The sequence below is a fragment of the Symphalangus syndactylus genome, chromosome 16, assembly GCF_028878055.3.
Source record: "Symphalangus syndactylus isolate Jambi chromosome 16, NHGRI_mSymSyn1-v2.1_pri, whole genome shotgun sequence".
NCBI classification, from domain to species: domain Eukaryota; kingdom Metazoa; phylum Chordata; class Mammalia; order Primates; family Hylobatidae; genus Symphalangus; species Symphalangus syndactylus.
Genome location: NC_072438.2, coordinates 14919004 through 14933557, shown reverse-complemented (window position 1 = coordinate 14933557; position 14554 = coordinate 14919004). Strand labels below are relative to the sequence as shown.

Sequence of the window (14554 nt, the reverse complement as noted above, 5' to 3'; positions counted from 1 at the left end):
AGATTAAAGTTACTTTGTCTTTTTTTTGTTTTTTTTTGGGACAGAGTCTTGCGCTTGTTGCTCAGGCTGGAGTTCAATGGCACAATCTTGGCTTACTGCTCTCCTGCCTCAGCCTCCCAAGTAGCTGGGATTAAGAGGCACCCACCACCACACCCAGCTAATTTTTTTGTATTTTTAATAGAGATGGGTTTTTACCATGTTTGCCAGGCTGGTCTTGAACTCCTGACCTCAGGTGATTCACCCGCCTCAGCCTTCCAAAGTGCTGGGATTATAGGCGTGAGCCACCACACCCAACCTAAAGTTGCTTTCTCTTCAGCAGAGACCCTTTCATGCCAGGTGCTCTCCTCCCTCAAAGCAGCAGTACAGCCAGAGAAAGCCAAATGGGTCTGAGTCTTTCAGGAAGCCAGGCCGACTTTCAGATGCCTCTGAGACTTCCAGTTCTGACTATTCACACATAACACTGGACTCATGCTGCAGTTATGCTAAATCCAGTAACTACTAGAATGTAGCTAAACAAATCTCTAATTCCTACTGTAAATATGCACATAATTAAAAGACATCTTCCTATTACAGGTTGAGTATCCCTGAATCTGAAATGCTAAAAAATCTGAAACTTTCTGAGTGCCTCCATGATGCTCAAAGGAGATGCTCATTTAGAGCATTTTGGATTTCGGGATTGGGGATACTTAACCAGCAAGTATAATGCAAACAAACAGTCAAGCATAGAATCTCATCGCAGTCAATGAGGAGCCACATATTAGAACACAGTTTTCACTGTACTTTTACTATATTATGTTCAGATACACAGAAACCATTGTGTTAACAGCTGCCTAAGAGTATCCGTACAGTAGCGTGCCCTCCAGTCTAGGAGCAACAGGCTACACCATATAGCCTAGGTGTGGAGTAGGCTAACCACCTGTGTTTTTTAGGGACATGTAGGTACACATGGTGTTCACAGGAAAAAACCGCCTGACAGACAACGCATTTCTCAGAACACAGCCCTGTGGTTAAGCCATGCTTGACTATATTCCAAAATCCGAAAACCCCCCAAGTTTGAAACAATTCTGGTTCTAAGCATTTCAGATGATACCCAACTTACAGTCACTATGGATGACTGAAGCTTATTGTAAAAAAATATTTTGCTACTTAAGCTATATTGCCTCTAGGTTTTGAGTTCAGTGCTTTTTAGCAACTGCAGCTCTAGCTGAGACGGGAGGAGACTGCAAACATTCACAGAACTTAGTTGGTAAGTTACTTTTCTTAGCCCCATTTTACTCGGGGGCTCCAGGGGTGATGATGCACTCACAACCCCACAGCATGAAAACAGGCAGCGCTGGAGCTCCCAGTCATGTTTTCTTTTCTTCAATATACGATGCTGCCTTTAGTTGTTTCTGACCAAATTAACTTAAGGCATCTTAAAGGTGGAACATGTTTGGGAATGGTATCCCAAGATGAAGTATTATGGGACCACTACCTGTGTCTTTTAAAATTAGAAGTGAAATAAACTGTGCCCCATCTTTTCTATGCAGCAAATGGCTTTCACAAGTATCTTCAATTCTAGAAGCAAAGGCAGCAAAAGGTTCTTTTCTCTTTTTTTGGTAACAGAGACTCCAATCATTCAGCCTTTTTCTAAGCCCTAGATGACCATGTAAATGAGGAACAGTCCTTTGGCAAGATGATTTTGCAAATCGTGTGCCCTTGCTGTGGCTCCTGGGTGTTTCATATTCTTACCATGACAGGCTGCAGCTGCACTGGGGGAGTGTGGCTCTCCCTTTCCGTGTAGAAGCGTGTGTATGTGTGTACGTGAGTGTGCACACACGCACGTGTCAAGCTGACAGCTTCAGGACTGGAGTACAGAATGGGAAGGCTAAGCCACGCTTGCCTCAGCGGGAAGGATCTCCATGAGAGGACACAAAATTGTTTTCAGAAAGTAGGAAAATAAACATTAGGGCTTTAATCCTCTTAAATAAAAATTTTAAATTAAACATTAACATTTAAAGTACACCAAGCGTGCAGTCCTATTTTGAGAAAGTCCATTTTGCCAGGGAATACACCTTGAGGTCATCAGTAACTAGTTGAATATGATTTAAATATGTCTGCATTTAGATGAACAGAACAGGGTAAAAGGAACTTTGCCAAGCCAAGCTCAATTCCTGGCCAAATAATGGTGCTGAGAATTGTCAGTGCCCACGCCCATTTCTCAGTGGTCAGGTTCAGCCACTGTTGACTGAAGACAAACGAACTCACTATGCTCTTCACGAAGATCTTTTTTTTTTTTAAGTAAGAAAGATGTTCCAACTCTCTTGCCTTTCCTTCAGCGAATGAAATGTGACGGGCTAAATATGCCAGTCACTCACGCGCCTCAGGGACACATGGTGCAGACTGGCGTGCCCAGGTAGCCAAACAGAATTCCCCAAGACCTTTTATTTGTTTAAAATACTTTGGTGTCAGCAGAGTCTGAGCAGACACGTTACTCATGATGCTCGGGACACCTGGCAGGGCCCTGCTGCGCTCTTCAGAAAGTATGTGGAACTATTCAACGTGTGGCACTAAAAGGGAACAGACTCCCGAATTAGAGTTCATTAACGCAGCTGTGCAACCGGCTTCATTTTCTGTTTAGCCACTGGTTAGTTTCCAATAAGGTTTGGGAAAAGGTCACACGTACTCATAGATGAGAAACAATGAACCAGCCTTAAGAGTTACATCAAGTGAGTTTAAAAACACCCACCCCATCAACAGCAGCTAAGCTTCCTTCACCACCCCCACCAGGGCGGGTCTCAGAGTGCGCCCATGCAGCTTGTACCCCACTTTGCTAACTAGGGCCACTGTGCCCGGCTCCTTCCCCTCAACCGGCGTGTGGAACAAGGCCTCATGTTCATAAGGGTCGAACTTCGCTCCGACAGGGTTCAACTTGAGCAAGCCATGCTTTGTGAACACCTTCTGGATCTGGACTTCAGTCATGACCAGCCCCTCATAGAGGTTCTTCAGGTGAGGGTTATCGTCTTTAATTTCTTCTTTTGGAACACACTGTGTTGCCTTCTCCAGAACGTCTGCCACCTCCAACAAGTCCTTGCAGAAGGCTTGAATGCCTGGATGAAGTTAAAGAAGATGATTTGCACTCCATACCAACTGCACAGGGCAATTCCAAACTGAGCACTGCTGACCTGATGTGGAGGCTATTTAATGACTTGTCAAATCAGTTGCCTCAGAATTCCAATGGCTCAATAACTTTAAAAAACAGCACAAAACTCTCAAAAGCTATTTGTGGGATGAGACCCAGAATTTACTAAATTTAGAATTCACTAAAATGTGAAGAAAGGAGTGCAGTAGAGGGGAAAATACCCTTGAGACATCCAAGCCCAGATGTCAAGCAAGCAGTAAGATATAGAGGACTGGACTTGTGTGTGGATGCCATTAAGCCTGTAAGAGTGTGTATGTCACCCAGGGAGCACAGCAAGGGGAGAGAAGAGAGGCCTGGTACTGAGTACCAAGAACTCAGGCATTTACAGTTCGGAAAGGATAAGAACCAACAAAGCACATTACCACAAAGAGAGGCGGAATACCAAGAAACAGGCCACAGTATCCAGGAAAGAAAGTGTTTCAATGAGCGCCTCAGTCTCTGTGAATGCGACAGAGACTCTGGCTCTTAGTTTCCATGTGGCCTCTCACTGTCTGACCCAGGCCAGGCCATTTACCCTCCCTCGAGTCTTAGGTTCCGCATCTCTAATACCCACTGTCAGTCACGCAGAGATCCACGACCAGCACTCAAACACCAGCCTGTGGAGTTGGGAGCCTGGCGTTACGTACCAGCTTTGCGATGTGTGGCAGGTGACTAAACCTCAATGATTTCAACTGTAAAAATGGGAAGGACAGTGACAAAAACATCCAAAGGTGGCAATGCATATAGCACGCTGGGAGTTCTGAAGTGATGCCAGTGTTACTTCCGGAGGGCTAAGGGGATGGGCATCAGAGGCTGACCTGCTGCAGGTTGCCACCGAGGTCTCTGTGTGGGGGAGGACACACCTATTTACAATTCTTCATGTTAGTCTCAGCTACTTGATTTCTGCTCCTTCAGACACCTTTGCTGTTGAGCCATCATTTAAAAAAATGCAGGGGATGCAACTGCTGGACCCCCCACCCCACAGCCTTGCTCTCTGACACTTCCATATGCATGGCCTTCCCCTTCCCCGCCCCATTATCTTCTTTCTGGAATCAACACCATGTTATGTTGAAAGTACCATATAATTTTGCCTCCTCCACCAATTTCTGGCTCCTTTGCCGTAAGTTCTCAGTGTCTGCCAAAGCTCGTTTATATTTTTCCTAAAAGGAAAAAAAAAAGGGAGATTTATATATATATATATATATATATTTTTTTTTTTTTTTTTGAGACGGAGTCTTGCTCTGTATGTCGCCCAGGCTGGAGTGCAGTGGTGCCATCGTGGCTCACTGCAAGCTCCGCCTCCTGGGCTCATGCCATTCTCCTGCCTCAGCCTCCCGAGTAGCTGGGACTACAAGCGCCTGCCACCACGCCTGGCTAATTTTTTGTATTTTTAGTAGAGACGGGGTTTCACCGTGTTAGCCAGGATGGTCTCCATCTCCTGACCTTGTGATCTGCCCACCTCGGCCTCCCAAAGTGCTGGGATTACAGGTGTGAGCCACCACGCCTGGCCGGGAGATTTATATTAATATGGAACAAAGTCATAGGAAAGCAAGCTTGATTGGAAAATGGCTGTGTAACTAACTACAAGTCAAAACAGAAGTAATATCACTGCCTTTGAGATGTGACTAAGGAGGGCAGCTTAATGAAAGCTTAATAAAAGCTGCACTCATGATCTTTTGCTATGTTCAATGTTACCCAGAGGTGGCTCAGTTCAAACATTCCTTGTGTAATCATCATCTGAGTTCTAGTATATTCCTCACGTCTCACCACCTTCCTGTAAGCTCACTCATCTGAGCTTTTCTTTTTTTTGAGACAGGGTCTTGCTCTACCGTCCAGGCTGAAGTGGTGTAATCTCGGCTCACTGCAGCCTCAACCTCCTGGGCTTAAGCAATTCTCCCACCTCAGCCTCCTGGGTTGCTGGGACTACAGGAGTGCACCACCACGCCCAGCTAATTTTTAATTTTTTTTTAGAGATGGAGTCTCACTATGTTGCCCAGGCTGGTCTTGAACACCTGGGCTCAAGCAATCCTCTTGCCTCAACCTGCCAAAGTGCTATCAGAGGGGTAAGTCACTGCGCCCAGCTAGCTTTTCTCTTTTTAACATTTACTCAATTGCTCTGTGGGGGCCTCTATACTGCGTCCATTTTCAGTCTTCAGGCCATCACTGTGCAGTGGCAAGGAGCAAGAGCTCCAAGTCCAGATGGTTCTAGTTCCAGCCCTGGCTCCGCTCCTGGCAGCCAGGATTAACATATGTAACGGGTTTGGAATGGTGCCAGCACTCAGGGTTTGATGTCGTTCTCAAATCCTTAAAGAACTTGATTTGTGCCACCTATGTGTTTTCACATGGAGTAATAATCCAAGTTACTAGTTCATAAAACTCCTACCTGCCTATGAGAGCATCACATAAAACCACACTCCTGCTCCCAACTCTTGTACTTGGAATTTTCTGTTTCCTCTCCTAAGTCCCAGCCTAAACAACCATACTGAACATTCCTCATTTGTAAAGATGATTTTAAGTTTTAATTCAATGACAAGTAACAGTGTGTAAAGATTATTCTCTTGCCAGAACCAGAGTTGCACAGGATTTGGGTTCTAGTCTTTGCTTTGGCAGTAACTTGCCACCTGGGCCCACTGCAGATCGTGGACAACGGCTTAACTCTGGCTTTAGTCTGTCACCAATGAAACCTGGAACCTTTGTGTGGCCCAGGAGAGAAACAGTTCAGCCGAGCCCGCCCCCACAGGAGCCTTACAGTCCTCACCACAGTCTCCTTCAGCTGCTCCTCCAACTTGACCTTCTCTTCCAGGAGGGTCTTCTCTGTAGCAGGAGGATCTGCCTTCTGTTCACTCTGACCCATGTCATCTTCCAGGTTCTGGCCACTGTTCTTTTGTTTCGTGGCTGTGCACAACAACCGGGGAGATGGCCTACAGGGAAGTCCACACATAAGAAACGAAGACTTAGTTTTTGTGCTTATTAAAGTCCGATGTATGATTTTAGAAACTTAAAATAGCTTCAAACTATTTACTGTTACTTGGGGAGAAAACATTTCTCTTAGATCTAGTAAAGGCACACTGTACCTGACATATAGAAGCTATACTAGTAAATATAAAAGCTATAAGTCATATACAATGTGCCTTTATTAGATCTAAGATAAACATATATACTTTTTAGAGACAGGGTTGGTCTCTATACCTATTTATATATCTATCTATAGCTATATATAGCTATAGATAGATAGAGAGATAGATAGATATATTTTTCTTTTTTGAGAGAGAGTCTTGCTCTGTCACCCAGACTGGAGTGCAGTGCAACCTCCGTCTCCTGGGTTCAAGGGATACTCCCACCTCAACCTCCCGAGTTGCTCGTCACCACACCTGGCTAATTTTTGTATTTTAGTAGCGATGGGGTTTCACTATGTTGGCCAGGCTGGTCTTGATATCCTGACCTTAAGTGATCTGCCCGCCTTGGCCTCCCAAAGTGTTAGGATTACAGGCGTGAGCCACCGTGCCTGGCCTCTCCATGTATTTTTAGAGACAGGGTTTCGCTGTCACCTAAGCTAGAGTATGGTGGCACAATCATAACTCACTGTAACCCCGAACTCCTGGGCTCAAGTGATCCTCCCCTCAGCCTCCCAGAGTGCTGGGATTACAGGCACGAGCCACTGTTCCTGTCTTTTTTATTTTTATAAGATCTTCTGTAAGTACATGCCTAAACGTACATGTCAATGTGCCACGTTACAGTACTTGGTACAGAACAGTACTAACCTCCTCTTTCCATTCTAAGGTGACTGAGACAGTCTGCCCAGACCTAACCACGTACTTACGGAATAGCTACTACTAGAGTGAGGCCGGCCTACTGCTGATCCTGATGACAAAGATAGAACCAGCAGAGATCTTGCAAAAAAAAGGTATCTAAACCAAAGCACTGTAATTTGGGATTTAAAAGTGATTAAGACAGGCTTGCTGGCTCATGCCTGTAATCTCAGCACTTTGGGAGGCCAAAGCAGGTCGATCACCTGAGATCAGGAGTTCGGGACCAGCCTGACCAACATGGAGAAACCCCGTCTCTACTAAAAATACAAAATTAGCCAGGCGTGGTGGTGCATGCCTGTAATCCCAGCTACTTGGGAGGCTGAGGCAGGAGAATCGCTTGAACCAGGGAGGCGGAGGTTGAGGTGAGCTGAGATCGCACCACTGCACTCCAGCCTGGGCAACAAGAGGGAAACTGTCTCAAAAAAAAAAAAAAAGTGATAAAAAAAAAAGGGAACTAAGTGCTTTGTGCTTTGGGAGGCTCAGAGTAGAAGGACGTACCTAGCTTGGAGAAGGGAAGACCATGAAAGGCTTTGTAGGATAGGTAAGAGTTACAAAACAGGGATCAGAGGTGGGACAATGGGATAGATGCAGCTTCAGGAAGAGGAAACTGCTTGGACAAAGGAATGAAGACAGGAAAGCATGCGGTATGTATTGGTGAAATAGACCAAGACCAAGTGATAAGTCCAGGTCACAAAGCCATTAACGAATGATAAAGTCTTAAAATCTAGATTTCTTCACCAGGACCAGAGGACCTCTTTTTTATTTTTTTATTTTTTTTTTTTTTTTTTTTTTTGAGACGGAGTCTTGCTCTGTCCCCCAGGCTGAAGTGCAGTGGCGCCATCTCGGCTCACTGCAAGCTCTGCTGCCCGGGTTCATGCCATTCTCCTGCCTCAGCCTCCCGAGTAGCTGGGACTATAGGTGTCCACCAACACGCCCGGCTAATTTTTTTGTGTTTTTTTTAGTAGAGATGGGGTTTCACCATGTTAGCCAGGATGGTCTACGATCTCCTGGCCTCATGATCCGCCCGCCTCGGCCTCCCAAAGTGCTGGGATTACAGGCGTGAACCACCGCGCCCGGCCAGGACCTCTTTTTAAATTAGGCCACAGTCCAATCTGAGAATAAGCTACATTCAATTTTCTTCCCAGATTAAAACTGCTTCAACGGCCGGGCGCGGTGGCTCACGCCTGTAATCCCAGCACTTTGGGAGGCCGAGGCAGGCGGATCAAGAGGTCAGGAGATCGAGACCATCCTGGCTAACACGGTGAAACCCCGTCTCTACTAAAAATACGAAAAATTAGCCGGGTGTGGTGGCGGGCACCGGTAGTCCCAGCTACTCGGGAGGCTGAGGCAGGAGAATGGCATGAACCCGAGAGGCGGAGCTTGCAGTGAGCAGAGATCGTGCCACTGCACTCCAGCCTGGGCCACAGAACGAGACTCCGTCTCAAAAAAAAAAAAAAAAAAAAAAAAAAAAAAAAAAAAAAAAAAACTGCTTCAACGAATAGGAAGGCGAAGGCTGCCAGCACACAGAACTCAGTCAAGGCTGTTTATTGAAGCACCGCGGAGCCACAAGTTGGAAACAATGTCAGTGAGCAAATGGTTGAATAAACTTGCTAACACAATGTGTAATATTATGCAGCTCCTAAAAATGAGTTAAACTGCCATTTATTGGATACACTTTGGATGTTTTGTTAAGAAATGCAACTTACAGAGAAATACACAAAACAGGATCCAGTTTTTAAATTCTTAGCTTTTTAAATTCACAAGAGTAAAAATATAAAATGGCCATCGCTCTCTTTCTGTGGAAAGAAGTAGAGTAGAAGCATCCATTACAGTCTTGCCATGGGGGTGGAGAGCGATGGCCATTTTATATTTTTACTCTTGTGAATTTAAAAAGCTAAGAATTTAAATAAAAACTGAGTGTGCTGTTGTGAAGCCCATCTCCCTCTCCAGTTGTTCTGCCTGGGGGTGTGACAGCCACCAGCCTTTCTGCAGGTCAGCTCTTCACAGACCCCTTTCCGAAGCACAGCCAACACAAAGTGTGGCCAGGAATGCAACAGGACTCACACCCAGGGTCATCTCGTTCTGCAGAGGGAAACTGAGTCTCAGAAAGCCTAGTTACTCTGAGAGCTATGACTACCAGTCAGCTCTCCTGCCTTTCCCTAGCTGAGCATCTTTCCACAAAACTACCATTCTAGAGACAGAAATGATGCTGACTTGGTGGTCACTTTCCTGGCAATTAATTCCAATACAAAACCACCAATTACTTGACGAAAGCCTTTTTACTCAAGTATTCCACGTGGGTCGTTGCTCTTGGCTCCTATGTTTTTAAGATATAATTTATTAAGCTAGCACTTACCCCTTAATCACCTCGACTGAAAGTGATCTTCACCTCACCTGCCTATTCTCCTTCAGGGAAAAACCACATCTCACTGCCCAGCTTTTGGCCAATTTGGCCCTCAGTGGCTTCTCTAATCAATAACTTGGTTCTAGGCAGTTCCTCCAGCCAGTACTTGCCATACTAACTTCAAAAGTAGAACTTTTAAAAAGCAAAAGGGGCAGGTTGAAAAAAAAAAAAAAAAAAAAGGGCACTGACTCGTGGCCCTCAGGCCCGAAACGTTCCCTTGTCTAAACAAACTCTTCGCCCAGCAGCGGCACAGGTTCGACTGCTCTTTTGACCTCAGACGCTGGAGAAGGCGGAGTGAAGGAATTCGAGGCCGAGTGGAAAAAGCCCGTGAACGGGCAACACGCACCTTGCGACACGAAGTTTCCCGAGCACCGCTGTGGCCCCGGCCTCGAGCCGCCGCACGGAAATGAGTAACCACAGCTCCTGCCCAAGGCACACCCGGCCGGGCTCGGCCTCGCTGCGTGACCTTGGACAAGGCTCGGGCTTCTTTGGTCGCTTCTTCAACCGCACAAGTTGCCGCTGCCTCTGCGCCCGTGAGCGCCGAGACCGTGAATGAGCGCGAGGCGTCGCCGCAGGCCCTGGACCACACGCGCACGTGGGCCACCGTACCGTCCGAGCCAGACGCCCCCGCGCTGCGGTCCTCTCCTCCTGACACGGCGCCCGCCCGCTCCACGCTTCCCGCCCAGGCGGCCATGCTCGGCCTCTCCCAAGCCCTGAGCGGGCAGCCTGGCAGCAGAGCAGGCCCCAGCGCGGCAGTCCGCGTCCCGCAGCGGGGAACCGCGAGCCCGGAGATGCCCGGCTCCGGGACCGAGGCCGGGAAGGAGGCCCCGGGGCCGGGAAAGGCCCCCATCGGAGCGGGAGGTCGCGCTCCCACCTCTGCCCAGGGAGACCAAGTGCCCCTTACCTGAGAGACAACGCCAAAGCAGGAAGACTGCGCCGCGCCAGCCTCACGCACTGAGCCGCCATGACTGCCACTGCCTGCCGCCGTCGCCGCGCACGCACCAAGCGTGCGTGCAGGCAGCTATATCCAGTTTTCCGCCCTACTACTTCGCCTCAGCCAATCCGTAATCGCTTTTCCTGTTATGGACAGTCAATAGTCACCAATAATTGTGGGTCACGGAAGAGCATCTTCCCCCCACCCCCCGGTGGGCGGGGCCTGAGGCTTACCGGAGGCCCCGAAGAGGTGAAAGGTGAAGTGAGCATTGGGAGGAACCTCCTGTGGGCGTGGAGATGCCGGGAGGAGCCAATGAGGAGGCAGCGTGAGGGGGCGGGTCCAGCGCCGGAGTGGGGCGCGCCCGTTGCGGGCCGGGAGGGACTTGAGAGCCGGGTTGTGGGTAAGAGCGTAGCGGCAGCTTCTCGTTTCCTGGCCGGCACTCGCCCTTGCGCTGACACCCCGGGCCTTCCTTTGCTCTGGGAACGAGCGTGGGGAGCCCTGTTCACCCTCACACCCCGGCTCCAGAGCGGCGCGGAGCACTCCATGTTTGCTAAATGAAAATGAAGTCTCGGCGCGAGCGCCACCCAAACGGCGGCACAGTTGCTTGAGAAGTAACCGCGGAGGCAACCGCTTGGGAAGGCGCCCCCACCCCGAAGCTGCTTCTCCAGGAGCCCGAGGCGGAGAGGAGAAGGCACTGGGGTCTCCGTCTCAACCAGTGAGTTCTGGTGAAACAGGAAACAAAACCCAGGAAACAAATGGGACGAAATGTTGGCGGTTTTGGTGCTGGATGATGGGAATATGGGCGTGTGTTTTGTACCTTTCTGTTATCTTCAATTTTCTCAAAACACGAAAAACAGACTAAGAACAGCTTATAGAAAACATTGGGGCACAACTAAAGCTCATAAATGCACACTTTCTCATAACCTGACCGAGGTCCATGCTGCTGTAGCGCATACCCCCAAGAGCAGAGATGCTGGAAGAGCAGGGGCCCCATGTTCTTATGGCCCCGGTGCCGGCCCCCAAGCGGGGTTCCCGCAGGAGATAGGGCCTGGCTCTGGCTTCAGCACCGCGTGGCCTGGAGTGCAGTTCTGACGGCCAAGATCTGAGGGCTGGAGCCCGTGCCCTCCCCAGGATCCCAGACTTAGAGTCCCTGTCCTCCCCGGGATCCCAGGGCTCGATCCTGTGCCCTCACCAGGGCGCGAGCTGGTGGCTTCTCAAGTGGAGTTTTGCCTGCTTGTTACATTAGTGAATGTAGGACCACTTGAGTAAAGGACCAAACCTTTATTCTTTTGCTTTTCTGCCATTGAAACCATTCAACCCATGCTGATTAGCACCTACTGTTTGCCAGGTAATATGCCCCTTGCAGAAAGACGCAAACAGCTAAACCCCAAATGTGGGATGTTGTACAGGACAAATGACTGTGCCAATTAATACCAATAATTAAGATAATAGTATAATTACGATGATAATATAATTAATTCGAGCCTGGAGGAAAAAAAAGAAAGTGGAACTGAACTATTAGAGAATAAATGAGCTTAAAAGACGTCATTGAATTGAATGTGTGTAACTTATTTGGATCATGATAGAACAAACTAGCTTAAACAGGGCATTTGAGAGATAGATGGGGGAAATTGGAATATAAAACTGGCTATTAGATGAAAACTGGGAGTTATCTATACTTTTGGTAGGGAGCAGTAACGCCTGGTGGGTAAAATGTCCTAACCTTTAGAGATGCAAACGGAAGTTTTTATAGTAAATTGCCCCTATGTCTGGTATTCGCTTTGTAAATTCTCCATGAAAAAAAATTCAAGGACAGGTGAAACACAAGTGGCAAATGTTAATAACGGTTGAAGGTGGGTGATGAATGCCATAGGAGTTGTGACGATTTTCTTTTGCATATGTTTGTGGTTTTCTGCGATAAAATTTATTTTATTGGCCGGGCGCGGTGGCTCACGCTTGTAATCCCAGCACTTTGGGAGGCCGAGGCGGGCGGATCACGAGGTCAGGAGATCGAGACCACGGTGAAACCCCATCTCTACTAAAAATACAAAAAATTAGCCGGGCGTGGTGGCGGGCGCCTGTAGTCCCAGCTACTCGGAGAGGCTGAGGCAGGAGAATGGCGTGAACCCGGGAGGCGGAGCTTGCAGTGAGCCAAGATCGCGCCACTGCACTCCAGCCTGCGTGACAGAGCGAGACTCCGTCTCAAAAAAAAAAAAAAAAATTTATTTTATTATTTATATATATTTTGAGACAGTCTCATTCTGTTGCCCAGGCTGGAGTGCAGTGGTGCGATCTCGGCTCACTGCAGACTCTGCCTCCTGGTTCAAGCGATTCTCATGCCTCAGCTTCCCTAGTAGCTGGTACTACAGGTGTATGCCACCATGCTTGGCTAATTTTTTGTCTTTTTAGTAGAGACGGGGATTCACCATGTTACCCAGGCTGGTCTCGAACTGCTAAGTTCAAGCAGTCCGGCTTCCTCAGCCTCCCAAAGTGCTAGGATTACAGGCGTGAGCCACCACGCGGAGCCTTTCTGCGATAAAATTTAAAACAGTGTCTCGGCTGGGCACGGTGGCTCATGCCTGTAATCCCAGCACTTTGGGAGGCCGAGGCGGGTGGATTATCTGAGGTCAGGAATTCGAGACCAGCCAGGCCAACATGGTGAAAACTCGTCTCTACTAAAAAAAATACAAAAAGAAAAAAAAATTAGCTGGGCACGGTGGCGGGCACCTGTAATCCCAGCTACTCGGGAGGCTGAGGCAGGAGAATCGCTTGAACCCGAGAGGCAGAGGTTGCAGTGAGCTGAGATCGTACCACTGCACTCCCGCCTGGGTGACAGGGCAAGACACTGTCTCAAAAAACAAACAAAAACAAAACAAAACAGTATCTCATGTTTCTTATTGGCTGTGACCAAGTAACTTCATTGCTTTCAACCTTGGATCTGCTCACGTGTAAAACTGAGACATTATTTGTTGTGAGATTTAAAAGAGAAACATGTTCATTTCCTTCCTTTGGGGCTCAGAAGGAATCAGATAGGCGTCTTGCAGCTCCGAGCCTGATGAAGAATTGTAGCTGCTGTTGCTCAAGACAGATAAGCATAGGTCGTCCCAGTGGGGATGCCACCTTGGGGACTGTGAACCTTCGCTGAGGCCAGGCCATGCCCTGTGTCTATATCTCGAACTGCAGGATTTCTCTGATCTGCCAGGGAAAGGCCTGCCACCTCGTGGCCACTTCAGGAACTACTCCAAAGGCAGTCTGCTCTTGGGAACCTGGTCAGGTAGCTCCCTGAGGTCTGGAATTGCACCACAGTGCAAGTTATCTTCACGTTGAGGTGAAGCTGCCTGTATGGAAGACTCTTGGATCAGTCATCTGAGCACATGTCCAACAATGGGCATGGGTGGGCTAGCCAGGGACTGGGAGTGCCGGAAGAGCCGACTGTATAGCACATGGTGCCCCTAACAAGGATTGAGTGGTGTTTTTAAAAAGAAAAAAAGGTCGTGCAGATGGTCTGACAGTCTGTCGACCGTGGGCGTGGTGCTCATAGCAGCTGAGCACTGCCGGGGTACCAGGCTGTGTGCTGGGTGCTTCAAAGATGTCCTCTTGTGGATCAGCCCAACTGTAGCGAGGAGGGGACCGGGCTCAGCCAGGTTAGGAGACTTGCACAAGGTCATGTGGGTGAAAGGAAGGCAGAACTCTTGTGTATTTCTCCTGACCCCAGATTCTGTGTCAGGGCTGAAGCCAGAACCCACATGTGTCCAGTGCAGGGTGATTGCCGCCATGAGCTGCACTGCTGTGATCCTTTGGCGAGGGCATGGATTTTCATCCTTTTATTCAATTCTGAAAGAAGCAAATTTAGAAAGATACGAATATGATGGATGTGGCAGACAGAATTCTAAAGGTGGGCCCATTGATTTGTACCCCTGGCTCTTCAGTTAAACACTAGCCTAGGTGCTGCTGTGCAGGGACTTTGATGAAGGAGTAAAAGTCCCAAGCCGTCTGACCTTGAGTTCAGAGATTATCTGGTGGGCTTGACCTCATGAGCCTAATGAAAGCAGGGAGCTTTTCCAGCTGTCAGCAGAAAAGAAGGTCAAATTCAATGTGTGAGAAAGGCTGGGATGAACATTGCTGGTTTGAAGGAGGAAGGGGTTATGTGAGAAGGTGTGTGGCTGACTTATAGGAGCAGAGAGTGGCCCCCAGCCATGGAATGAGGACCCCAGGTCTGCAGTCACCAGGAGCTGGACTTTCAGGGC

The 14554-nt window shown here is 48.3% G+C and overlaps 1 protein-coding gene across 2 annotated transcripts; it reads right to left on the bottom strand.

Moving 5' to 3' along the window:
* Positions 1-757: 757 nt before the first annotated feature.
* GRPEL1 (GrpE like 1, mitochondrial) lies at positions 758-10482 on the bottom strand. Of its 2 annotated transcripts, none has more exons than XM_055246687.2 (4): positions 10278-10482; positions 5919-6081; positions 4239-4320; positions 758-3089 (listed from the first exon to the last, which is right to left on the bottom strand). In XM_055246687.2, the coding sequence occupies exons 1-4, from the start codon at positions 10337-10339 to the stop codon at positions 2743-2745; spliced, it is 654 nt and encodes a 217-aa protein (XP_055102662.1). In that variant the 5' UTR covers positions 10340-10482; the 3' UTR covers positions 758-2742. The 2 variants fall into 2 exon arrangements, with proteins under 2 accessions (XP_055102662.1, XP_055102661.1); XM_055246686.2 differs by having other exon boundaries at positions 5910-6081; positions 10278-10389.
* Positions 10483-14554: the final 4072 nt, after the last annotated feature.

Bases quoted from the DNA above. Each gene is read 5' to 3' on its own strand.
- GRPEL1 (XM_055246686.2), bottom strand. From the start codon at position 10,339: ATGGCGGCTCAGTGCGTGAGGCTGGCGCGGCGCAGTCTTCCTGCTTTG. The intron at 6,082-10,277 runs GTAAGGGGCACT...ACTTCCCTGTAG, and splicing joins GCTTTGGCGTTGTCTCTCAG to GCCATCTCCCCGGTTGTTGT. The intron at 4,321-5,909 runs GTAAGGCTCCTG...TTTTCCTTTTAG, and splicing joins AGGAGACTGTGGTGAGGACT to GAAAAATATAAACGAGCTTT.